The sequence below is a fragment of the Bos grunniens genome, chromosome 24, assembly GCF_055505025.1.
Source record: "Bos grunniens cultivar Pamir isolate PY7600 chromosome 24, Bosgru_T2T1.0, whole genome shotgun sequence".
Lineage (NCBI taxonomy): Eukaryota > Metazoa > Chordata > Mammalia > Artiodactyla > Bovidae > Bos > Bos grunniens.
The window spans coordinates 23506878-23533913 of NC_141188.1; the positions used below are offsets into that span (position 1 = coordinate 23506878).

Consider the following 27036-nt stretch of genomic DNA (forward strand, 5'->3'; position numbering starts at 1 on the left):
CCAACTCATTGGAAAAGACCCTGATGTTGGGAAAGATTGAGGGCAAGAGGAGAAGGCGGTGACAGAGGATGAGATGGTTGGATGACATCACTGACTCGATGGACATGAGTTTGAGCAAACTCCTAAGGACAGTGAAGGACAGGGAAGCCTGGTAGGCTGCAGTCCATGGGGTCGCAAAGAGTTGGACGTGAATGAACAATGACAACAACCAGTTTTCTGCTTTTACCACCCAATGACCAAGCCAGAAACCTGTGCATCATTTATCCTTGGCTTCCCCTGTCCTTTACGTCTCATATCATATTACCATCAAGTTTTGTTGATTAAACCTCCATAAAGTCTCTATAACCCACATGGCTGTGACTTCTGTTCAGGCCACCCTCCTCTCCTACATGGTTGGCTGCACCAGCTTCTTGGCTGTTGTACTTAAAACCTTTCAATGACTCCCCAGAATCCTCATAACAAATTGTAAACATCTGTGACTACAGAACTTCAGGCGACTGCCCCATTGTGTTCTTCACCTCCTGGCGTACCCACTCTCCCTGAGAGCATGGGTGGGACCTGTGGCTTGCTTCCAACCAACAGAATATGGGAAAGGTGATGGAATGTCACTCCCATCACATGGAATCCTATAGGATTCTCTCTCTGACTGGCAGGCACACTAGAGACTCGCCCTCCTGGCCTTGAAGAAGTCGACCTCTACCGCAAGCACCCACGTTGGAGAAGCCCATGGGGTAAGGAATCGCAGGTAGCCTATGGGAACTAGGAGTAGCTGCCAGCAAGGAACTGAAGCCTCAGTCCTGCAGCCTCAGGGAAGCTGCCAACAACACAAGGGAGTTTTCCCCGGTCGAGCCTATGATTAGACCACACCCCAGCAGATGCCTGGATTGCAGCCTGGTGAGAACCGAAGGCAGAGAACAAGACGAAGCTGTGCCTGGACTTTAGAGGCTGTGACACACTACATGAGTGTTGTTTTAGGCTGCTAAGTTGGTAGTAGTTCTGCAGCAACAGGACATGAATACTGCCTCTTCACACATGATACAAGGGCCCTGGCTCACCTCTGCAGCCAGCCTCACATCTCAATGTCTATATGGAACGACATGCACTTTACTGAATACTGCATGTTCTTTCTTTAAAAAAATTATTATTTATTTTTGGCTGTGCTGTGTCTTTGGTACTGGCTGTCCGTGGGCTTTCTCTAGTTGCAATGAGCGTGGGCTACTCTCTAGGTGCAGTGCTCCAGCTTCTCACTGCAGTGGCTTCTCTTGCTGGGAAGCTCTAGGGTGCACAGGCTCAGTAGTTGTGGCGCAGGGGCTTTAGCTGCCCTGCAGCTTGAGGGATCTTCCCGGACCAGGGATCGAACTCACGTCCCCTGCACTAGCAGGCAGATTCTTAACCACTGAGCCAACAGGGAAGTCTGAGCATGCTCTCTTTTGACTGCAACATTCTATTCTGTTTGCAAGGCTCTTTTCCATACCCTTCACCTGGCTAACTCCTACTCATTCGCTAAGTCTTAGTCAAACCTCATGTCGTCCAAGAAGCTTTCCTAGAGTATGCTAGGTCAGCTCACGTGGTCTTCTTCCTAACACACCCTCACTGCACTTACCTCACTTTAATGCTGTTGTCTATTTAGTGCCAGACTTCCTCATAGGCTGTAACTTCCTGATTCCCTGTCTATTTCCAGAACCTCTCACAGTGCCTTAAATAGCTGTTGAAAGACTAAATAAGAATTCAAGTAAAGCTTTCACAAAAGGCCAAGGAAGCCAACAAAAAGAAACTGTTGTTTAAGAACTATTTTCTGAGCTCCTGTGTAGTGCACTATGCCATTTTCTGAGCTACGGCGTCAGGGGCTCCTCAAGTGATGGAGACGATTGGCGAAGACGTCCAAACAGCCTCGTGCTGGCGTAAATGTTGCATTCTCCTTGATCCACAGGGACACTGGAGTGATTCAGTTTAAATCAATTCAACAAATACTACGTGAGAACCTTCTATGTGTCAAGCAACGTGGAAACAATGATTGAACAAGACAGAACTGGTTGACAGTTTGGTTCACCCAATTCCAGGGGGATCAAGAGAATTCTTCAGGTCAAAACTGTCTTCAGTTCCCGCCCACCATACCAAAGGACAAAGAAAGGCACCAGTGATGAAGAAAAACAGGCTCACTGGTGACTCGTGATAGTCTGCTCATGGAAACAAATAAATGCTAAGTCACTGCCTTTTGAGGTTTGACAAGCTTTCCTGTGAGGCTAAGAAGCAAAGCGCCAAGTTATTATACCTAAGGAGAGAAAAGGGATGATCCATCATGGAAATGCATGCAGGGAGCAGCTGTGTAAGAATGACCCAATGCTGGTGATGAAAGGACCCAGTACTGTTTAAAATGGGGCCAGGACAGACCTCCCTGGTGGTCCAGTGGTTAAGACTCTGCACCTCCACTGCAGGGGGCATGGGTTTGATTCCTGGTCGGGGAACTAAGATCCCACATGCCGTGCTGCACAGCCGAAAAAAGAAGAGAGCCAGGATGATCTGCTTCCCGGATGAAGACAGGGCAACGGTGGAGGCCCTCACCTCCTCCTGCCAAGTCCCATGTAAGGGCACAGAGTGTGGCGTGCTGAAATTCGTGCTGGTTTTGTCCAAGGGGCTTACTCTTCACTTTGAAATGACCCAGATCATCTACTCAGAGAATGATCTGAATTGAAGGATTAAGAAATCAGAGATTAGTATTCCCATGAACCTAGGGCTCGATTTTCTGGACTTTATACACATTTCTGCTTTGGAGTTGATAGGAGGCCTGGAACAAGTAGCTGAATGTTTGTTTCCTGCATTTACAAACATATATAAAATATAGTGACTCTCACCCCAGAGCCTATTCCAAGGATAAATGCAAATGTTTTTGAACTTCTAAAAATTATAGCTGTTTAAAAACATAAACACCATTCAAATAGAACGGCATGTGCTCTGTTTCAAGCCTTTACAACACTGGAGGGCCTTTTATTTCCTTCACTAACTATGCAATTTCAATTTGGTTTGTGAAATTTTACTGCAGTTCAGTTCGTGTGGGAAGAAGAGAAGAACATAAGATAAGACCATATCCGTGATATTTGAGTGCACATGTGCTAGGTCACTTCAGTCATGTCCAGCTCTTTGTGATCCCATGGACCATAGCCTGCCAAGCTCCTCTATCCATGGGATTCTCCAGGCAAGAATATTGGATTGGGTTGCCATGCCCTCCTCCAGGGGATCTTCCTGACCCAGGGATCGAACTCGCATCTCTTACGTCTCTGACTTTGTCAGGCGGGTTCTTTACCACTAGCGCCACCCAGGAAGCCACTAAGAATACTGGCGTGGGCAGCCATTCCCTTCTCCAGGGGATCTTCCCAACCCAAGGACTGAACGGGGCAGCCATTCCCTCCTCCAGGGGATCTTCCCAACCCAAGGACTGAACGGGGCAGCCATTCCCTCCTCCAGGGGATCTTCCCAACCCAAGGACTGAACGCTTGTCTCCTACACTGCAGGCAGATCCTTTACCATCTGAGCCATCAGAGAAGGATATTTGAGAGGCAATATAACAACCCAGTAGTTAAAAGAGCACTAGACTCTGGAACCACAGGGCTCCCAGTTTCCAGTGTGTGACGCTGACAAGTTATTGAACATCTCTGTGCCTCCGTTTCTTCGACTCTAAAATAGGGGTGGGCTGGGGACTGTCTACCATTTAGGACTGCTGTGAAGCTCAACTGAGCTCAAACAGGTTAAATGTTTAGAACAACAGTGGGCATTCAGTATGTATTCAGTACTTACTCCCTCTATATCTGATGCGAAGAGCCAATTCATTGGGAAACACTCTGATGCGGGGAAAGACTGAAGGCAAGAGGAGGAGGGGGAGGCAGAGGGTGGGACGGTTAGACATCGTGTCTGACTCAATGGATCTCAATTTGAGCAAACTCCAAGAGATAGAGAAGGACAGGGAAGCCTGGTGTGCTGCAGTCCATGGGGTCACAAAGAGTCAGACTTAGTGACCGAACCACAATAGAATTTTACACATTTTCCCTTTCCTTAACTTCCATTAAAAATGCATAGTAAATTTCAAAAACCCCAACCTGTGATACACTTTGACTCTAAGAAGCCAAAATAATTAAAACTTATAAACTGAATTAGTAGCTCAAAGGTGTCAAAGGTGCTGTCTCCTGAAACAAACACATTAGGGTAGAAATGGAAGACGCACGTCTCTTCCCAGGAAGAAGCTCCGGCCTCTTCCACAGACACTGCCAGCAGAGTCTTCTCTGAGGCTCCTCAATTCTTCACAACTCTTGGTTTCCCTTTGTGCCTGATATTCCAAACTCGCAGATATTCAGTATCCTGCAGGGCAGAGTGCTGCTCGTATTTTACACTGTGGTTTTATGATGGTTACAGATAGAGGAACACAGTTTTAACTATACTTTGAGGAGAAAAGTATCCTGACATCTAGCTTATATATTTCACATATGACAGATGTGTAACTGGAGGAGCAAAGTCACCATTACCCCCACTCTCCTTCCAAGGAGTAGGGAATGTCCTTTAAGAATCTAGGTTATTGGACCACTATAATCCACACCCTCCCCCATTTTCTCCAGGCCTAAATGTAGGTAAAGGAGCAGCCATTGGTATGAATCTTAGGGGATGATTCCTCAATACAAACAGGCCAAGGGCGTGCCACGCTGATGGAGGGCAGGGATTGAGTGAAAGATACATTGTTCATATAATAAGGAGAAGTGCTAAAGTGAAGTGAAGTCGGTTCAGTCATGTCCAACTCTCAGCGACCCCATGGACTGCAACCCACCAGGCTCTGCTGTCCCTGGGATACTCCAGGCAAGAATACTGGAGTGGGTTGCCATTTCCTTCTCCAATGCATGAAAGTGAAAAGGGAATGAGAAGTCGCTCAGTCGTGTCCAACCCTTAGCGACCCCATGGACTGCAGCCTACCAGGCTCCTCCGTCCATGGGATTTTCCAGACAAGAGTACTGGAGTGGGGTGCTATTGAACACCCATTTAAAAAGGAGTCTTGCTAATTATGAGACTGGCAAGAAAAATGCATTTCTTCCTTGTTATGAGTTGATATTGCATGATTTTTTAACATTAACATTTGATCCTTGAAGTAGGTATGTGGCTAACAGAGTATGTGGTTAGTGACTGGGGACTGCGGGACAGCAGTACCAGGCAGATAAGTTGTAAGAATAAACAAGCACGACTCCTTTTGAGGGAGAGACTACGAAGGGACAAGAAAGGTGACGCTGCCTGTGCTCATCCTAATGCGGTTCTCGGGAGTAAACGTCATCATGGGCTGTTTTAGTCTAAAGAGAAGATATGAAAAACATGCATTTCTTGGAGTGAATGATGACTTTGGGGTTGAGACCAACATTTGTATTTAAAGAGTGGAGTTTCTCAAAAGGTAAACGAAGCCTTACATCGTGGCAATAATAAGGACAAAGGTCTTGTATAAAGGTACAGCCCTGAGGTCAAGGTTAGAACTCCTGAGTGGAATTTAGCTTCTTGAGTACTTTTTACTTGGACTCTTGAACTAAAGCCTGTTAAATAAGAAACATCAACGCTCACCAGAGCAGTAAAACAAAATGCAGAGTCTCATGACATAACATCACAATGTCTAGGATACAATCCAAAATTACTCACCATATGAAGAGTCAAGAAATGGTGGATATAGCAGACAAGAACTTTAAAGCAGCCATCATGACCATTTCCATCAAGTAAAGTATGCTTATAATAAATGAAAGATAGGCACTCTCAACAGGGAAATTAAAAAAAAATTAAAACTGAAAGAAATAGTTGAAATATAAAAAATGCTCAGCAGTAAATGGAGATGACAGAGAAAGAAGAGGGTCAACCTGAAGATACATTAATAGAAACCATCTAAAGAATAGAGAGAATACTGGGAAAAACGAACAGAGCCTCAGGGACCTGAGGGATAATATCTAAAGCTCTAATATATGGAAAAATGAAGTTCCAGAAATATAGGTTACAGAGAATGAAGCTGAAAAAATACTTAAAAAAAATGCTGAAAATCTCCCCAATATGGTAAAAGACATTCGCTTGGAGACTTAAAAAGTTTAATGAACTCCAAAATAAGATAAATTCAAAAGAGAACTTTGATTAAATCAGGCACATCACAGTCACACTACTGAAACCCACAGAGAAAGAAATCTTAACTGCATCCAGAGAAAACAGCCTATCCACTACAAGGGAAGGTGATTAGTGTGAGCACGCATTTCTGGCCACAGAAAGTGGAAAGACATCTTTAATGGGAGAGCGTGCGCAGTCACTACAGTCGTGTCCGACTCTTTTCGACCCAATAAACCAAAGCCTTCCAGGCTCCTCTGTCCATGGGATTCTCCAGGCAAGACTACTGGAGTGGGTTGCCATTTCCTGCTCCAGGGGGTCTTCCCCACCCAGGGACTGAACCCACATCTCCTGCATTGCTGGCAGATTCCTACTGAGCCACCGAGGAAGCCCTAACGGGAGAGAGGGAAGAATACAAGAGCCGTTTGAATTCTTTATCTAGGAAATATCCTTCAAGAATGAGGGTGAAATAAAGGCATTCACAGAAAAAGGAAAACTAAAAGAATCTGCTGTCATTGTACCTGCTTTACAAGAGATAACTTCTTTTTCTGTTTTAAAGTTATTGGGTCTGAAGAGAAATGAAATTAGTAAGGAACTCAGATGCTCAGGAATGAATGAAGAACACTGGAAATAGTAAAAATATGAAAAATAAATTTTTCTCTTAATGTCTTTAAAATTCATATGACTAATTAAAGCAGCACTGCCTAATAGAAATATAATAGGAGCCATGTAAATAAACTGCTTCTAATAGCCACATTAAAAAAATCTTGAAATTAATTTTTTATACATGTCAAATATACACAATATATGCAAATTATCATTTCTACATGTAATAAATATAAAAATTATTAAGCTAGTTTTATATTTTTCCCATATCAAGTCTTCTAAATTCAGCATGCATTTTATACATACAGCACATTTCAATGCGGAGTAAGCACACTGCAAGTGCTCAAAAGCCACCATATAATACAGCACTGATTTAAAACAAAAGTTATAACATTGTCTTGTGGCATTTATAATGTATATATGTTTATAGTATAATACGTATGATAGGCAAAGCAAAGAACACTGGAGGGAAGGGTCATCAGGGTTCCATTTTACATGAAATGGTATAAAGCACACTGTGAAAAGGCAAGAATATAATATGTATGGTAATCCTTAAAGCAACTGCTGAAAAAAAATTAATGCAAAGAGATACTGTTAAAAAGGCAATAGATAAAATAAGGTGAAATATTAAAAATTTTTTTTTTACTTCAGAAGACAACAGGGAAAGAGAAATATAAAAAAACAGAGGGGACAAGCAGAAAACAAATGATAATATGGTAGCTCTAACTCTAGCCAAATCAATAAGTAAATTAACAATGAACTGGACACTCCAATGTCAACAGACTACCAGAATGAATAGAAAATGCAAGACCCAATTACCTGCTGCTTATAAGAAACATACTTTAAATATCAAGCCAAAGACAGGTGGGAATTTCCCTATATGAAGAAAGATACACCATGCAAACAGTAAGCATAAGAAAGTTGGAGTGGCTCCATTAATATCAGATAAAATAGACTCTAAGACAGAGATACCTTTTACCAAAGCTAAAGAGGGGCACCTCATAAAATAGAAAGGTCAATTCATCAGGATGACTCAACAATCAGAAATTTCTATGAACCTAAACACAGGAAACAAAAATTACTAGAATTAAAGAGCTGCTGCTGTTTAGTAGCTAAGTTGTGTCTGACTGTGAACCTATGGGCTATAGCCCTCCAGGCTCCTCTGTCTATGGGATTTCCCAGGCAAGAACACTGGAGTAGCTTTCCATTTCCTCTTTCAGGGGATCTTCCAATCCAGGGATTGAACCTGCGTCTCCTGCGTTGGTAGCTGAATTCTTTACCACTGAGCCACCTGGGAAGCCCAGAATTAAAAGGACACATCGATAATTCCATAATTAATGTTAATGCTCTCTGCAGCAACTGTTAGAACTTGATAACTACTAAAAAGAAAAAGCAGTAAAAACATAGATGATCTGAATAACACCGTCTACTACCTTGATATTGATATTTCTAAAACACCATGCAACCAACAACTGCAGAATGCATATTCTTTTCAAGTGACAATGACCAAGACAGACCACATTCTGGCCCAGAAAATCAAGATCAGAACAAGGATTTTAAAAAACCACTGTAAACTGCTACATTTCACTGTTCCTCCTAAAAGACATAAAACAAATTAAACTTTGTGGGAAAGTAAAAGCAACTCTTCTTTACCCAGTGGTGATCGGTGATGCTTACTTAGATTACAGGTACTCAAAAAATATGCAAACACTGGTAAATAAACACAATCACTTTGTTAAGGTTGTATCAACGGCCTTCAAGAACCCCAAATTAAAGATAATTGAGAGTGAGAGTATTCATATACTCAATACAGTTTCTGAAAAATGCTGTTTGGATTTATTTAAATCTCCATTTAGGAATTTAATTATGATCATTCAAATGCTTTATTCTATTCTATGTCTTAGGTTGCTTCCTTTTTGAAATCATTTTCTAGTATTTCTGTTTAATCTTATTTTGAGGCCGGAATGCTAAAGTCCCTAAGGAAAAGAGAAAGCTCAAAATCAATTTCCACAGCAACTCTAAATCCACCACACTATATTTGTATATGGGAGTTTGATTTAAGTACATTAATATATGTGGATTTGCAACATGTCTAAGCTGTGGTTGCTATAGGAACCGCAACTTCAAATTTCCTTTTAAGTTTAGTAAGTGCTCAGACATAAGAACTGATCCCCCTGACAGATATCTCAAGTTGCAGATATGGCTGGCAGCAATAAATTTATAAACATGACTCACGATGATATATGTACTTAACAGATATCTGTCATTATGAAAATGTGCATTTTAATACATGTTCCTAGTTGGTAGATCAAAAGCAATTCAAGATGCAATTTCTCAGGATGGAGATAGAATAGGACTTTGCCAGGCAGCCATTCATCCTTAGCAAAAGCCTGTGCCATGCTGAAGCTTTCTACAGCCCAGCTAAGTCACCCACACACACACACATCAACAAGCTCTATAGCTTCTCTGAATCCACAGAATATCCTGTTGTCTGAAATGGCAAAAAATCTGGCACATTCTCACAGAGACAGAACGCATCGAGCATCTGTAGTGCATTTATTTTGTACACAAGCAAATCACCTATGGTGCGTGGCTGTATAAGTACTCTGTATGATGTAAAAACACAATTTTTTTCTTCCCATGTAGACAGTCCTTTCTTAATTATCAATGTGGACAATCCATCCCATGATCACTTTTCCCAATTCTAACATGGCCTCTTTGCCACAAGGCACACTGGCTCCCGCATACTACTCTTCATGTATGATAGCCAGGACCTGCACGTTAGCTTTAATATTAGCTTACTGAAGTAGAGTGAGATAAAGCCACTGCAAAATGGACTAAATATTTCAAAGCCAAAGTGAAAAAAAAAAAAAAAGACCATCTCCTATTTTCAATTATACCAGACGTTGCTTGTTTTCACTAATGCAGATAATTAAGAAATGACCAAGGCTTAGAGGTGGAAACAAATGACTTCTGAGTGTTACTAACCTGGCATCACTCTGAAATAACTGATGTACGTAGGTGAACTTCCCAGACAGCTGGGGGCCCTCACCTCATCAAGCAGTTTAATTTGTCTTAACTTTTTTTTTTTTTCCTTTCTGGCCATGCAGCACAGCTTGTGGGATCTCAGCTCTCTGATCAGGGACTGAACATGGGCCATGGTATTGAAAGCCCAGAATCCCAACCACTAGGCCACCAGGGCTTGTCTTACATTTTGAATGGACAAAATCAGACTTGCGTTCGAGGATGGCTTTGAATGGTTTTAGAAGAGGCAGAGAGGCCAGTTTAGAGATTGCAAAACAGTTTATGGGAGAGCTGATTATCAAGAGAAAATTAAAATCTTAAGAATTAGAAGGGAACTCTGAGGGCTGGTATTGTGTGGATCCTGAGGACGACAGACACATGGCACTCTGTGATTCAGCAATAAATATCTCAGGCTGCTGGACCACTGATAACATTTGGGGTTTTTCTGTCTTTTCTTTTACTGATACTCATACTTTCTATAGCTATCACTGTACCCCCTGCCCTAATAAGGTACATGCTGAGAAACGATACCCCCATGTTTGTTATAATTCTATCCAAATTAAGAAAGAGCAAATAAAGTGGATCAAGAAACACACATTTCAGTCATAAAGTAAATAAGGCATGAGGTTATAAAACACAGCATAAGGAATATAGTCATGAATATTGTATTAACTTTGTACGGTTCAGATGGTAATTAGAATCACTGTAGTGATCACTTTGCAATGTATACAAATAACAAAATGTCTCTATATTATACACCTGAAACTAATATAGTCTTGTATGTCAATTAAAAAAAAAACAAAAATCAAATAAATGTAAAAGAAAGAGCAAATAGGCTCTGGATAAGTATTCTAGGAACTCTTTCTAAAGTATATGAATTTGATAGTGCAGATTCTATACCTATTCTGACTTTTAGAATATTCTGGCTTACATTTTCTTGGCTGCTTTACCAAGAGTTGGATACACGACCCCTAAGGGAAAAAAATGCACTCTCACTGTATTTATAGGAGTCTTTCTCCTATGATAGCTTTTAAAACCGTATTCTACCTGTCATGGTGATGTATACATGTGACGCATACCTGAGCTATCATTTTTTCAGTGTAGTTTTACTACCCTACCGTGTCCAAGAGTCAGGACATTGTTCATAAAAAAGGGGACGGCTGGTCTGACTCCTGGAAATATCCTTTGTCTTTGATTAGGACCAGTGAGGTAAACGCGGTCAAGGCATCAGGAGCACAAGCCTGAGGAATACTGCCTTCCCGAACACAAGAAACCAAACTTATCATCTGTTTCCTGAGCTTTGTTACCTGAGAAGTTAAGCTCTGGAAACACTATTATTTCTCTTCCAGGCTCATGGACATTCTTTCTATCAAAATGGCACAAGGTTCTCTGTGGCTTTTGTGAAAGACAGATGAGGGAGATCCTGGAAAGCAAGGCCAAGGCAGCACAAGGACAGTTCTTTTGTGTGTGGGGGGGGGGGGGCGCGGGGGGGCGGTTGGTGCCAGTTTAAGGACACGTTATGGTCGCAGAAGAAAAATGTTTTGAGGCCTGTCCAGGTCTACTGCTGAAAACTTGAAAAAGTGGCAGCTGCGATTCAAGATGAACTGGGACATCATTAGCAGTTACAGAAAAAGAGCCGGAGGCCAGCGCTACCAGCCAATCTTGGTTTTCACACCTCCTTGTCCCCCCACCCCCACCTGCCTGTATCTCCCCGGCTCCGGAGGAGGCACAGCACTCCCCTTCTCGATTCTGGTCCAAGAAGAATGATAGCCTCTGATCAAAGCTGAAGGCCAATTTAAACCGCCGTACGTTTTGGTTTCCCAGTTTCCCTGTGGCTTCATTTTTACCCAACCTCTTCCAGCACCTCTGTCCCCCCCAAAAGGAAAACACATTCCCTTTCCTCTCCAAACCTCTTTTGATGGCCCTGACCCCATTTTTCTCCCTGCAGCCTCAGGGTCACGCTCCACCAGTTTCCCCTCTTGAGTCCTGCTACAGTCCTTCTCAGAGAATCTTTCTCCCATCTTACAAACCGGCTCCTAGTGTCTTGTCCGAAAAGCAAACAAAATCAAATCCAGGACAATACCATTGTTCCCCCCAAGTCTAACTTTCTAAAGCATCTGTCAGCTCTTCCCCATCAAAATGGGGAAACATACCATCAAAATGTTTTTATTGTCCTCCACCTTTTTCCTGACCTTTCGGTGAAGGCAGAATCTCCTCCCCCACATCACTTTCACAGCTGTGTGTAACACCCTTGTTAAGCCAGTGCCATCGAGGTGGATGGATTCAGCATTTCAACAGACCAATTTTGCTCAAGGACAATTACTCACCTCCCAGGAGCCAGATTTCCTCAGCCTACTTTCAGGCTTTATCCTACTCGAGCTCTCCACAATTAATACTTGGTGCTTCTGCTGGACCCTCTTGCTAGAAACGTTCTACTCTGCTACTGAGCTGTTTTTTCCCCCAATGTTCCTCCTTTTCTCAGTTTAGCAAGGGTTTTCTTCTTGCCCTTAAGTGTATGTGTTCCCAAAGATCTGTGCTTCGTTTATTTATTTACAGCTGCATTGGGTCTTTGCTGGTGCGGTGAGCAAGGGTTACTCTTCGTTGTGATGCTCGGGTTTCTCATTGCGGGCTCAGACGGTAAAGCGTCTGCCTACAATGCGGGAGACCCGGCTTTGATCCCTGGGTCAGGAAGATCCTCTGGAGAAGGAAATGGCAACCCACTCCAGTATTCTTGCCTGGAAAATCCCATGGATGGAGGAGCGTGATAGGCTACAGCCTACAGTCCATGGGGTCGAAAAGAGTCGGACACGACTGAGCGACTTCACTTTCACTTTTCTTTTGCTGCAGAGCACAGGCTCTGGGCACATGGGCTCTAGCTGTGGAGCACAGGCTTAGGTGCTTGGAGGCATGTGGGATCTTCCTGGACTAGGGATTGAATCCATGTCTCCTGCCCTGGCAGGTGGATTCTTAACCACTGGACCACCAGGGAAGTCTCTTGTCTTTTTTTTTTTTTAAGCTTATTTAATTCTATGGCTTCAAAGTTGGGATTTTTATGCTGAGTTTCCTTCCTCCAATTCCTTTAACCCATTCCTGGACCCATCACTCTACTAAGAGACCCCCAAGTTGAAACATCCAACGGACCCTCCCAGTCCTCAGTGTACTGGACTCCTCAACAGGTTTAGACACTGATAACTGTTCTGCTCCCCTGACACGTTATTCCCTCATTTCTTTCCATCTTTATGGCATCTTCCCTGCTCCCAGGTGAGTCCCTCCTTTTCTACCCAAACATTAAATGTTCAAGTTCCTCGGGCACTCCCCCTTTCTTACTCAGGACTAACTTCCAGCCTCAATTACCTGGATGTGGGAGACTCACCAAATGTTTATCTCTAGCTGACACTTCCTTGAGTTCCAGATACCTGTACTCATTGTTTACTACTGCACGCACGCGTGCTCAGTTAAGTTGTGTCAAAATCTTTGTGACGTCATGGACTACAGCCCGCCAGGTTCCTCTGTCCATGGGATTTTCCAGGCAAGAATATTTTCCAGGCAAGAAAGCGGGTTGCCGTTTTCTTCTCTAAGAGATCTTCCCGACCCAGGGGTTGAACCTGTGTCTCCTGAATTGGCAGGCAGATTCTTTACCACTGGGCCATCTGGGAAGTCTTATTATAACCATTTTTAATCATTCTGATTAGAGATTGGGCATAAATAAGGAATGTGTATTCTGATAATATGAAGGTTACTGAATTAACAAGTGTAAATGCTGGTTTTCAAATGGAAACACATGGTTTCTGAGGATTTCATTGTTTAACTGTCCAGTACCACAGCTGGTGTTTATAATAATGACCCTCATTTAACAGGAACACATTCTGCTTGGTAAAGTCTGATTTTTTTTAGGAAAGAATGTTTGTAACATATCTTGCAAAGATTTTTCTCTAGAAAAGTTAAAACATTTTTTAAAGTTTCAGGTATTTATCATTAGTGACTTCACTTTTGGACCAAGTTGGCTAAGTGAGGTCTTGCTGAGCGTGGTCCCATAAAAACTGGCACTGCCCACACAGGAGACAGGATGGATTTTTCATGAATTTCCTCTGAAGGATTACAGAATATGATCCATATTTAAAAGTGTTAACAAGTTCATATTCTAGATCTACTGGCCGCAATTAAACAATAAAAATATCTTGAAATCTAATCACATTACTTGAAATTTCTCAAAAAACGAAAAAGGAAAATACAATCTATCCCTGAAGTTGTACAGCTTCAGTGACACCCAGTGAACTGTTCTGCCTTTTTAATAGTTTAAATCCTGATTGTTAGACTTATTACTAGGAAGATAAATGTGGTCAAACAGACAACAATAAACATCATCCAGAGGTGTGAAAATACTGACTACTGGGAAGAACCAAGCAAACACAGGATAGCACAGGGGGGGCCGGAGGCATTTCCCAACACGAAAGTGACTCCAGAAAGACACTGCTCCAGTACCTGCTGTGGGGGAGTTGGCATGGTGGGACTTCTTGGGCAGGTTGAAGATCTGTTCGCCCGGGTCGGGAGGAGGGATTGCGTCTTGCCCTTGTCGTGCCTCTACGGGGTCATACTCCTTCCCATCGTAGTTAGCATCGTAGAACTTCTTAAACCACTGGATAAAATCCAGGTTGTCCTGGAAACGCCCTTTCACCAGCTTCTCCACGGGAATTACCTGCAGTATAAAAGCACCGGGTGAGTCACAACCCCCAGGCTGGTTTGTATTTAACACAACTGAACAGCTCCTGAAACAGAACTATTTCCCTGTGTCTGCAATTCATGCCTCCTGGCCTCTGCCCTAGTGTCTTAGCCAGCGGTATCCCCAAATCCATAGAATTCTTCATTATACTAAAGAAAAATTAAAATGGTGTAGCTGATTCTCCTGGGATGTTTAATACATCCGAACAAACCATAAGGAAAATTAAAAGGTTGCAGCTAATTTGCCTGGAATATTTAACACATCTGAATAAACCTTCCAAAATAAGGAATACCCCAAGCTGTCAAGAAGGGCGGAGCCTCTTCATAGAATGTTTATTGCCAGAGCATCTCCCCTTAAGAACATCTGCGTCTGGGATGTTGTGTTGTTCCAACACACACAGCTCGATGGGTTTTCCTTATTTCTTTATAACACCTGGTCCAGTTGTGTTGGAATAAGCTCTTAAACTGTAACTGTTAGAGAGTACCAATGAATAGGAACTCAAGTCAATGAAAACACACACTAATCTAATGGTTCTTCTGAAACAAAATGAGCTTTCATGGAACTTATTTACAATGTAGAGACACAAGCATAAAATAAAAGCAACTAACCACAATACAGGGCACAGTAATTCACGGGCTACACAGGAGCACAGTTAATGTGCCATGGGTGGATGGGGGTGCGGAGGAAAAGAGAAATGGATTCAGGTGAGGGGAGTCACAGAAGGGACTGAAGTCACAGAAGTCACAGAAGGGAGGGGAGTCTTCTCCTGGAGGAGGAGACACTCAGCATTTATGTCAATTTCTGAGACGAAGATAGCTTTTCATGGAGTACTTTCCTATTGGTAACCTAAAAAGCCAATCGGTATTACCTTCAGAGGTCTTTTCATGGTACTATTTATAAATATTTTCTATTAAAAATAAATATTGTACTATTAAAAAGAAACACTGTACTATTTATAAATATTTTGTAACTTTTGTTTATGCTAATACTGTGATTATTTTAGAAAGCGCCTTCTTGGAGCACAAGGGCCTTTCATTAACATGCTACCGTATTCTGCTTTCTGTCAAACATGAACACATATCAACAGTTTTAGATGCTGCTGCTGCATTAGCCAGTCAAAGCAGGTACTTAGTTCTGTTGACTTAATTTTGCATTTCCTATCAAAATGAAAGTCCCGAGGTCATAAGTCCAAAATCAGAGGTGACAAGCAAATATCTATACAGGTACTTCTCCTGTGCTGTCACAGGCTAGAACAACACGGACAGGGACACTGTCTCCACACCAGGACCTTTGGGTAGAATCGTAGCATATTAAGCTGGAGAGGCCAATGAAGGTCATCAAGGTCACTGTCCCTCCAGTGACAGCATCAGAATTTTATCTCCAATATTCTTTTCTTTTTAATCTTCAACATTCTTACCAATGGCTAACCCGCTCTCTGTGTGAACACTTCTACGGATATGAAGCCGCAATTTTGGTACATGGCAAGTTCCGTCAATAAACCCACGAATGGGCGTCTCTTTTCTATTCGATCTAGAAACACGTACCCAGAAATAGTACAGAAATGTACAGAGAAATGATGCTAATGAGGAAGGAGACCCTGCACAACTCTTTATTTAACTTGCTATTTTATACTGGATTATAGTTGATTAACAAGGTTGTGATAGTTCTAGGTACACTCTACGCTTTAGTTTTGAATAAATACACAAGGAGCCAAGATGCAAATTAACCACAGCAAAGGTCATAAACTTGAAAATGATTCAAGAGGTTGAAATGTGTAAGAGATTATATGTTTTGCAATACAAATAATGAGAAGCCAAAATTTTCTTAATATTTTGATAAGAATGCTTTAATTATATGCTTTGAAGACACTAACTGCATTAAATTAAAAATATATACAGTTCAGCAAACTTTTCTGTTTTCTTTTAACCTCTTATAACCCAATATTTAATTTTTTTATTTTCATAGACTATTTATTACTATGCAAAGAAAAGTTTTCCATTTCTCCCTTGCTTTTCTTTTTTTCCTTATTTAAAATCCATTTCTTTCCAACTTATTCCCTCCAAGAGCTATATCCTAAATAAAGACTATGAATTTAGTACGTATATGAACTGAATGGGCTTCAGCAATAGTCCTTATGGGAGGAAAAGGACTCCAGCCTAACTTCATTTGTATCACGCCAGGACAAAATTTTAAAGTTCAAAGCGGGTAAAAGAACATTTTATGGACAATGAGTGAGAATCTGAGTACATACACGGGACTCTCGGGACAGGTAGTCCCTCACTTTAACTTCATAACCACAGGGACCGGGATGCCAATCCCATTTTACAGATGGGTATACTCAAAGAATTTAAATAACTTGCTCAAGTCATGGTGTTACGATTCAAAGCCATGCCATTTGTTCGGGATTTTGTGATTTCTTTAAAGAAACAAAACATACGAAGAGCCACAGTGGCATCTGGCAAACATGAAAATTTCTCACCTGCATTGCTAATACAGAATAAGAACATTTTAGCATTCATGATTTCTGTTAGAATTTTTAGTTGAATGGCTACAAGTTTAGAAATCTTAGATAAAAACCTCAATCAGGTATGAGAAGTGAGGGTTGTGCTTTATGCTGTACATACAGAACTCAGCCTACTGATATCAAGATATAGCCCCTTGAAATGTTTTTGGATTTCTGCACAAAAAGAAGGTTAAGCAAAGATGATGCCTTTTACGGAGGTACAAATCTGTCTCCTACCTTATCAACATTCATTCGCTTGAACGATGCTTGCAGAAGCTTAAAATTGTGAATGTATTCATGCTCCAACTTCGCCTGAAATTTTACCTTCTTCAAACTAATGCAGCCTGGGAAGAGCATGTCCATGAACTGGCAGTAGGCTGCTCCTGAAAAGAGACAAGGACAGGACAGGTGTGAGTCTGAAGGTACCACGTGTGTCTGAGCGGTGCTGGGCAGGAGGGAGCCCCACGTCCTCAGCCCTCCTGCTGTGTGCTCCTCTCCTCACTGCAGCCACACCTCCTGGCCCACCAGGGCTGGGTGCTGGAGGGCAGGGGTGCAGCTGGATGCAGCTCCTCCACTTCCTCACCCCTAACCACTGTGGTACAGACGCGCTTCACGACAGCATCACCAGATTCCATGAACAATGAACAGAACTTCATTCTTTAACACGTAAGGAAATCAGGGTGACAGCAACTCTTCTTAGCTTCTCTCAGAAAAAAAAGGAGCATATTTTTCCTTCCATCGAGCTGCTACCGGCTCCAAATCATTAACATATATAAGAGAAAAACAGCCGAAAATGTCTACACGAGCAAACTACAGGAAATATGGAGCTCAGAAAAAGAGTATGTATACGACGCCCAAGCTGTTTTAAACCCACCCTGCAAAATGGCTGAGGTGAAACTGTTTAACTAAGCCATCTAATACCAAAAATAGTTGTGTACCGATTTAATTCCAGTCCAGAGCAATGGGGTTCCTATATTAACATGAAGGATGGAGACATGGAGGCTGAAACTTACAGAAGTTCAGAATCATGCTGTTTATGACTGAGAAATGAAAATAATAGACATGTCCGATAAGTCCCTTGAGGAAATAGTCATAGAAAAAAGGGTTCATTAGTAGGTCTTTCATATATATCTGTATGGACATTTTTATGAAGAACTCTTAGATCATGACAATTTCAACTAGAAAATTGCAGAGGGATCACACATACTAATTCATATCTTCTTAACAGTAAAGGCTAAAGGCATTTAGTAAAAGAAATTCCAAGTCAGAAAGATTATCTTTCTTTTACAAGTAGGAAAAGAAATTGAGTGGTGAGAATGGGAACAAATGGCCATTTGTGAGTTTTCTTTGCTTCTGCACTTCTCCAGATCTCTCAGTCTGTTTCTATAATATGCCAGTAATATGCCTTTTTGAACATAAAGGGCTCCCCTCCATCCACTGGTATCAAGGTTTTGTAAGAAGCCTTTCATTCTGTTTGAGAAACTCTCCCTTACATAGGAAGAGACTACTTGGTCTCTTATGTCAAAGGGAGGCTAAGCATCCTTTACTGAGATAGGAATCCAAGAAAAGAGGGAAGCAGAAAATGTTAGTTGCTTAATCGTGTACAGCTCTTTGTGGTCCCATGGGCTAGCCCACCAAGCTCCTCTGTCCATGAGATTTTCCAGGATAGATACTGGAGTGGGTTGCCACTCCCTTCTCCAAGGGATCTTCCCAACCCAGGGATCGAACCCGGGTCTCCTGCATTGCAGGCAGATTCTTTACTGTCTGAGCCACCAGAGAAGCCCTATCAAGGAACTAGGGGCTGCTGCTAAATACAAAACAGTGAGGCAACCCATTATTTGAAGGTAAGAATATAAGGTGAGTCAAGGCAAATTGGAAGTGGTCAAACAGGAGATGGCAAGAGCGAACATTGACATTCTAGGAATCAGCGAACTAAGATGGACTGCAATGGGTGAATTTAACTCAGATGACCATCATATCTACTACTGTGGGCAGGAATCCCTTAGAGTATAGTGATAGTGAAGTCGTTGAGTCGTGTGCGACTCTTTGTGACCCCATGGACTGTAGCCCACCAGGCTTCTCCATCCATGGGATTCTCCAGGCAAGAATACTGGAGTGGGTTATTATTTCCTTCTCCAGGGGATCTTCCCGACCCAGGGATCGAATTCAGGTCTCCTGCATTGGAGGCAGACGCTTTAACCTCTGAGCCACCAGGGAAGCCCCTTAGAGTATAGAGTAGCCACCACAGTCAACAAAAGAGTCCAAAATGCAGTACTTAGATGCAATCTCAAAAACGACAGAATGATCTCTGTTCGTTTCCAAGGCAAACCATTCGATATCACGGTAATCCAAGTCTATGCCCCAACCAGTAATGCTGAAGAAGCTGAAGTTGAATGGTTCCATGAAGACCTACAAGACCTTTTAGAACTAACACTCAAAAAAGATGTCCTTTTCATTATAGGCGACTGGAATGCAAAAGTAGGAAGTCAAGAAACACCTGGAGTAACAGGCAAATTTGCTCTTGGAGTACAGAATGAAGCAGGGCAAAGGCTAATAGAGTTTTGCCAGGAAAATACACTGGTCATAACAAACACCCTCTTCCAACAACACAAGAGAAGACTCTACACATGGACATCACCAGATGGTCAACACTGAAATCAGATTGATTATATTCTTTGCAATCAAAGACGGAGAAGCTCTATACAGTCAGCAAAAACAAGACTGGGAGCTGACTGTGGCTCAGATCATGAACTCCTTATTGCCAAAATCAGACTTAAATTGAAGAAAGTGGGGAAAACCACTAGATCATTCAGGTATGACCTAAATCAAATCCCTTATGATTATACAGTGGAAGAGAGAAATAGATTTAAGGGTCTAGATCTGATAGAGTGCCTGATGAACTATGGACGGAGGTTCGTGACACTGTACAGGAGACAGGGATCAAGACCATCCCCATGGAAAAGAAATGCAAAAAAGCAAAATGGCTGTCTGAGGAGGCCTTACAAATAGCTGTGAAAAGAAGAGAAGCGAAAAGCAAAGGAGAAAAGGAAAGATATAAGCATCTGAATGCAGAGTTCCAGAGAATAGCAAGGAGAGATAAGAAAGTCTTCCTCAGCGATCAATGCAAAGAAATAGAGGAAAACAATAGAATGGGAAAGACTAGAGAGCTCCTCAAGAAAATTAGAGATACCAAGGGAACATTTCATGCAAAGATGGGCTCAATAAAGGACAGAAATGGTCCCTGATGGCTCAGACAGTAAAGCATCTGCCTACAATGCGGGAGACCTGGGTTCAATCTCTGGGTCGGGAAGATCTCCTGGAGAAGGAAAGGGCAATCCACTCCAGTACTCTTGCTTAGAAAATCCCATGGACAAAGGAGCCTGGTAGGTTACAGTCCATGGGATCACAAAGAGTCGGACACGACTGAGTGACGTCACTTAACAGAAGCTGAAGAAGAAGTGGCAAGAATACACAGAAGAACTGTACAAAAAAAGATCTTCATGACCCAGATAATCACGATGGTGTGATCACTCACCTAGATTCCAGACATCCTGTAATGTGAAGTCAAGTGGGCCTTAGGAAGCATCACTACAAACAAAGCTAGTGGAGGTGATGGAATTCCAGTTGAGCTATTTCAAACCCTAAAAGATGATGCTGTGAAAGTGCCACACTCAATATGCCAGCAAATTTGGAAAACTCAGCAGTGGCCACAGGACTGGAAAAGGTCAGTTTTCATTCCAATCCCAAAGAAAGACAATGCCAAAGAATGCTCAAACTACTGCACAATTGCACTCATCTCACACGCTAGTAAAGTCATGCTCAAAATTCTCCAAGCCAGGCTTCAGCAATATGTGAACCAAGAACTTCCTGATGTTCAAGCTGGTTTTAGAAAAGGCAGAGGAATGAGAGATCAAATTGCCAACATATGCTGGATCATGGAAAAAGCAAGAGAGTTCCAGAAAAACATCTATTTCTGCTTTATTGACTATGCCAAAGGCTTTGACTGTGTGAATCAAAATAAACTGGAAAATTCTGAAAGAGATGGGAATACCAGACCACCTGACCTGCCTCTTGAGAAACCTGTATGCAGGTCAGGAAGCAAGTTAGAACTGGACATGGAACAGACTGGTTCCAAATAGAAACAAGGCTGTATATTGTCACCCTGCTTATTTAACTTATATGTAGAGTAGAAATGCTGGGCTGGATGAAGCACAAGCTGGAATCAAGATTGCTCAGAGAAAAACCAATTACCTCAGATATGCAGATGACACCACCGTTATGGCAGAAAGTGAAGAAGAACTAAAGAGACTCTTGATGAAAGTGAAAGAGGAGAGTGAAAAAGCTGGCTTAAAGCTCAACATTCAGAAAACTAAGACCATGGCAGCCTGTTCCATTACTTCATGGCAAATAGACGGGGAAACAGTGGCTGACTTTATTTTTTTAGGCTCCAAAATCCCTGCAGATAGTGACCGCAGCCATGAAATTAAAAGACGCTTACTCCTTGGTACGGAAAGTTATGACCAACCTAGACAGCGTATTAAAAAGCAAAGACATTGCTTTGTCAACAAAGGTCCGTCTAGTCAAGGCTATGGTTCTTCCAGTGGTCATGTATGGATGCGAGAGTTGGACTACAAAGAAAACTGAGCGCCGAAGAATTGATGCTTTTGAACTGTGGTGTTGGAGAAGACTCTTGAGAGTCCCTTGGACTGCAAGGAGATCCAACCAGTCCATCCTAAAGGAGAGCAGCCCTGGGTATTCATTGGAAGGACTGATGTTGAAGCTGAAACTCCAATACTTTGGCCACCTGATGTGAAGAGCTGACTCATTTGAAAAGACCCTGATGCTGGGAAAGATTGAAGGCAGGAGGAGAAAGGGACAACAGAGGATGAGATGGTTGGATGGTGTCACCGATTCAATGGACATGAGTTTGGGTAAAATCCAGGAGTTGGTGATGGACAGGGAGGCCTGGTGTGCAGTGGTTCATGGGGTCCTGAAGAGTCGGACATGACTGAGCGACTGAACTGAACTGATAAGGTGACAAAATAAAGGCCACAATAAGTTATCACCTCCAGAATCTTTACATCTGTGATGCCTCCTTTAGACACCAATACCCTGAGTACAAAACTGGGATTCTGTAGTCAAGCAGATGGGTTCTCTTAAAAACAAGACAACATAAAACAAACCAAAACAAAATACACTAGAGGAAATAAGCATCAGGACCCTGGCGGGGGAGGGGGGGGGAGCGGTGTTCTTACAGCTGTCATCCATTATCTGGGTCTTCCTTTTGACGTGCCACCAGATGGAGCCAATACCAATAGCCATTCAACATAATTTTTATAGAAAAGGGGATGTCTAAACACAAGTGTCTTATTACCTGCCATTTAAAGAGTTATTTTCACTTCTGTAGTGTTTAGCATAAGGTTTACTTATGGAGACACCAGTATCTACGCATTCTTACAAACCTACCAAGCAAATCACTCATTTTCCAAATTTGAAAAGTAATAGCAGCTTTTGAGGAAAAAAAAAATCTTACAGTATGTGAAGCAAGGAACAAAAAATCATCTCCATCTCATCATCCAGAGAAAACCACTGTTAATATTCTGGCACAACCCATTCTTTTTTTTTTTTTTTAATTTAACAGACCGTGATTCCCTTTCCGGATCATTAAATATTCTCTACTGACATTTTTAATGGCCTTCTGATTTTTATATCATGCTTAGCAACTTTCCCAAGCCAAGATTACATAAATATGCATGTGTATTTTCTTTAAGTACTTTTATGGTCTCAACTTTTACATTTACATTCTGAATCCATGTGGAATTTATTTCGGTCTATGATGTAAAGGATGGTTCTAATTTTAGTTATTCCAAATGTCAGTGAAAATAGCATTTTTGGCTCCCCAGCAATTGGACACCTTCCCATCTGACTTGATGCAAGAGGGTCCTGCCTCCCACCATAGCACCGAAGGTGGGTGGACAGTCCTTTCCCCACACCCAGCCTGTGACTTAGGCTCTGTCTTTGGATGCTGTTGCCTAGGTTTCCAAATCTTGAGGGAGTGAGTGAAACATGCAGGGACCATTAGAATTTGGTCATGATGGCCGCGGTGGGATCTAGCAGAAGCTGGAGCAGCCCAGCATCACCCTGACCATCCCAAGCCAGTGGCTTGAGCGAGGCTCTCTTTCTAGTTTCTTAGCATCTTTTGCTTGCTGTCATCTTCTGAGCTTGCTTCCCCAAAGACTCTGAGCTGCCCAGTATCGTTTCTGTAAATCTGTCTCTGCTTCAACTTGCCACAATTATTTTCTATGTTCCAACCCCAAATGCTGATTGATAAAGTTAAGGAGGTGATGAACACCATCGTTTCATAAATAATCTATACTCTTCCCACCAAGGAATAACTGCTTTTACTCTCTACGACTTTTCTAATACATGCTCTTAAAGTCACTTCCTAGTTTTTTTTTTTTTGGGGGGGGGGTCCTGTCCCTGTGATATTTGCACACTCTTCCTGGTGGCTCAGTGGTAAAGAGTACTGCCAATCTGCCTGCCAATGCAGGAGACCTGAGTTTGACCCTTGGGTCGCGAAGATCCCCTGGAGAAGGAAATTCCCAGCATTCTTGTCTGGGAAATCCAATGGACAAAGCTGGGGGTCACAGCCCGTGGGTTCACAAGAGAGTCAGACTTAGTGACTAAACGACAACAATCACATGTATTACTACATGGAGCATAATTTATCCTCTCCCTTTCCTCAAAAATTTCTCAAATTCTATTATGCACTTATTCTTTCTGTAATATTTTTGAATTTGTCATTCACAGCATGAAGAAAATAGATTTTCTTTTAAAAGTAGTCATTTACTATGTAATGACAGAGCTCTATTGAAATATAATTCATATACCATGAAGTTCAATCTTCTAAAGTTTATAATCCAGAGGTTTTTAATACAGTCACAGAATCATGCCTCTATCCACTTTCTATTTCCAGAAGATTTTCAAGATTTTCACCTGCCAAAAAAATCCCAGTCATGTTAGCTGAGACTCTTGACTCTCTCCTCCTCCAAGGCCATGGTAATTAAGCACTAAATCAGTTTTCAGTTGCTATGGACTTGCTTACTCTGGACATTTCATATAAATGGAATCACAAAGTATGTGGCCTTTGTATCCGGTTTCACTCACTCAGCAAAATCTTTCCCAGGTTCATCCAGGTTGTGGCATGTCTCAGAACGTCATGTTCTTTTTTTATGGCTGAATAATACTCCATTGTATGAATACAACATATTTTATTGATTCAATCATCAGCTGATCAACATTTGAGTTGTTTTCACTTTGGGGTTATTATGAGCAAGGCTGCTACAAACACTCATGTACAAGATTTTGCATGAACATAAGTTTTCTATTCTCCTGAGATATACCTAGGAGTGGAAAATGGCACCTTTGTGTTTAACATTTTGAGGGACAGCCAGACTGTTTTCCAAAGCAGGTGCTCCATTTCACAACCCACCAGCAATGTATGAGGGTTCCAGGTTCTCCAGACCTTCACCAACATTTACTGTCTTTTTGATTCCAGCCATCCTAGTGCATGTAAATTTTTGATTTCCCTAAAGACAAATGACGTTAAACATCTCTTCCATATGCTTTTTGACTATTTGTATATCTTCTTTGGAGAAATGTTTATGCAAATCCTTTGCAGGGGGTGGGGTTAGTTGCTCAGTCATGTCCAACTCTTTGAGACCCCATGGACTGTAGCCCACTGGACTCCTCTGTCCATGGAATTTTCCATGCAAGAATACTGGAGTAGGTTGCTATTTCCTTCTCCAGTGCTAATCCCTCGCTCATTTTTAAATGGGGTTAAATATCTTCTTATTGGTGAATTTAAGAGTTTTTTTCTACATTTCAGAAACAAATCTTTTATCAGATATTTGCTTTGCAAATATTTTTTCCTGTGGATTGTCTTTTTCTTCTTTTAAAAATATTTATTTCTTTAGGCTGCACCAGGTCTTAGTTGTGGCACACAGGATCCAGTGGGATCTTCTATCCTTGTAACATGCAGGATCTTTAGTTGTGGTATGGAGAATCTTTAGTTGCTGCATGTGGGATCTAGATCCCTGATCAGGGATTGAACCTGGACCCCCTGCATTGGGAGTGCAAAGTCTTAGTCACTGAACCGTCAAGGGAGGTCCCTGATGAGTCTTTTTCTTGATGATATCCTTTGAAGCACAAAATTTTTTAACTTTGATGAAGCACAATTCATCCATTGTTTCTTTTGGTAATTACTTGGCTTCTGTCATATCTAAGAAACCATTGCTTAATCCAAATGCATAATGATTTCACTTTTCTTCTAAAAGTTGTTTGGTTTTAGTTCTTACATTTAGGTCAATGATGCATTTTCAATTATTTCTTCTATATGCTGTGAAGTTTGGATCCAAATGTCATTATTTTGCACATGACCATTCAGCTGTCCCAGCACCATTTAATTATCTTGGCACTCTTGTTGAAATCAATTAATGATATATATATGGTTTATTCCTGAGCTTTCAATTCTATTCCATCTATATACCCATCCTTGGGCCAGTAACACTGTCCTGATTACTACAGGTTTGTAATCAGTTTTCAAATCAAAAGTAGATGTCTTCAAACCTTGTTTTTCCTTTTCAAGATTCCTTCAGCTGTTCTGAGTTCCATGAATTTACCTATTAATCTTAGAATCAGCTCAATTCCTGTAAAAAGGTAGTTGAGATTCTGACAGGGACTTAACTGAATCTAAAGATTAATTTGGGGAGCAATGCCATCTTAAAAACATTAGGTTTTCCAATCCACAAACAGGAGATATCTTTCCACTTAAGTTCCTCCAATGATGTTTCAAAGTTTTTAGTGTGTCTTACAATTCTTCGTTAAATTTCTTCCTATTGTATTCTCTTTAATTCTATTTACATGGAACTGTACTCTTAATTTTATTTTCAGATGACACTAATGAGGTTGATTTGGGGATACTGATCTTGTATCCTTCAATCCTGCTTATTAGTTTTAATAGCTTTTTGTTGGTCCCTTAGGATTTTCTACATACAAGATCATGACTAGTTTTACTTCTTTCTTTCCAAGCTGAATACCTCATTTCTTTTTCTTTCCCAACTGGCCTGGCTGGAACCTCTAAAAAATGTTGAATAAAAGTGCTAAGAGTGGGCCTCCTGTCTTATTCTTGGTCTTTGTGGGAGAAGCATCTAGTTATTCATTCTAAGTATGATAATCTTTGCAACCCTATGGGCTGTAGCCCACCAGGCTCCTCTGCCCATGGGATTTTCCAGGCAAGAATCCTGGAGTGGGTTGCCATGCCCTCCTCCAGGGGATCTTCCTGACCCAGGGATTGAACTTGCACCTCTTATGTCTCCTGCATTGGCAGGCAGGTTCTTAACCACGAACACCACCTGGGAAGCCCAATATGATAATAAGCATGGGTTTTTCATAGATGACATTATCAGATTGAAAAGTTCCTTTCTATTCCTAGTTTTAGTGGTTTTAAAGGGTATTAAATTTTGTCAAATTCCTTTTTTAATATTCACTGAGACTATCACGTGGCCTTTGTCCTTTATTAATACTGAGTACAACATTGCTTTTCATATGCTAAGACAACCTTGCATTAACCCCACTTGATCCTAGTATATAATCCTTTTTGTATGTTGCTGGATTTATTCTGCTAGTATTTGTTGAGGATTTTTGTGTCTATATTCGTAGGAGATACTGATCTATAGTTTTTGTGTGATTTTTTTTTTTTTTTGGTTTTGATATCAGGGTGATACTGATCTCAGAGAATGAACTGTAAAGCATTCCCTCTCTTTTATTTTTTGGAAGAGTTTTTAAAGGATTGGTGTTAGATTTTCTTTAAATGTTGGTAGAATTCAATGTTAAGTTATTTGGGTCTGGGTTTTTCTTTGTGGAAATTATTTCTTTTTTAATTGCAAATGTAATCTCTTGTTACATAGGACTATTCACAATGTCTTTTTTTAAGTTTTAGTAGTTTATGTCTTTTTAGGTTATTTGTCCATTTTATCTAGATTGTAAATTACTGGTTTTAAACATTTACTTTTACTGCTAT

The 27036-nt window shown here is 41.4% G+C and overlaps 1 protein-coding gene across 8 annotated transcripts in view; it reads right to left on the reverse strand.

Moving 5' to 3' along the window:
• The window catches only part of MAPRE2 (microtubule associated protein RP/EB family member 2), a 187210-nt gene that overhangs the window by 29981 nt on the left and 130193 nt on the right, over positions 1-27036 (reverse strand). For all 8 annotated transcript variants that reach the window (XR_015153749.1, XM_086372776.1, XM_086372775.1 and 5 more), the window contains 2 exons: positions 17193-17338; positions 14215-14428 (listed from right to left, as the gene is read on the reverse strand). Coding sequence is in view for 7 of the 8 variants with exons in the window: in XM_086372776.1 (XP_086228902.1) it covers positions 14215-14428; positions 17193-17338 (360 nt within the window). In the remaining variant the exon portion in view is untranslated. The remainder of the gene's footprint in view (positions 1-14214; positions 14429-17192; positions 17339-27036) is intronic.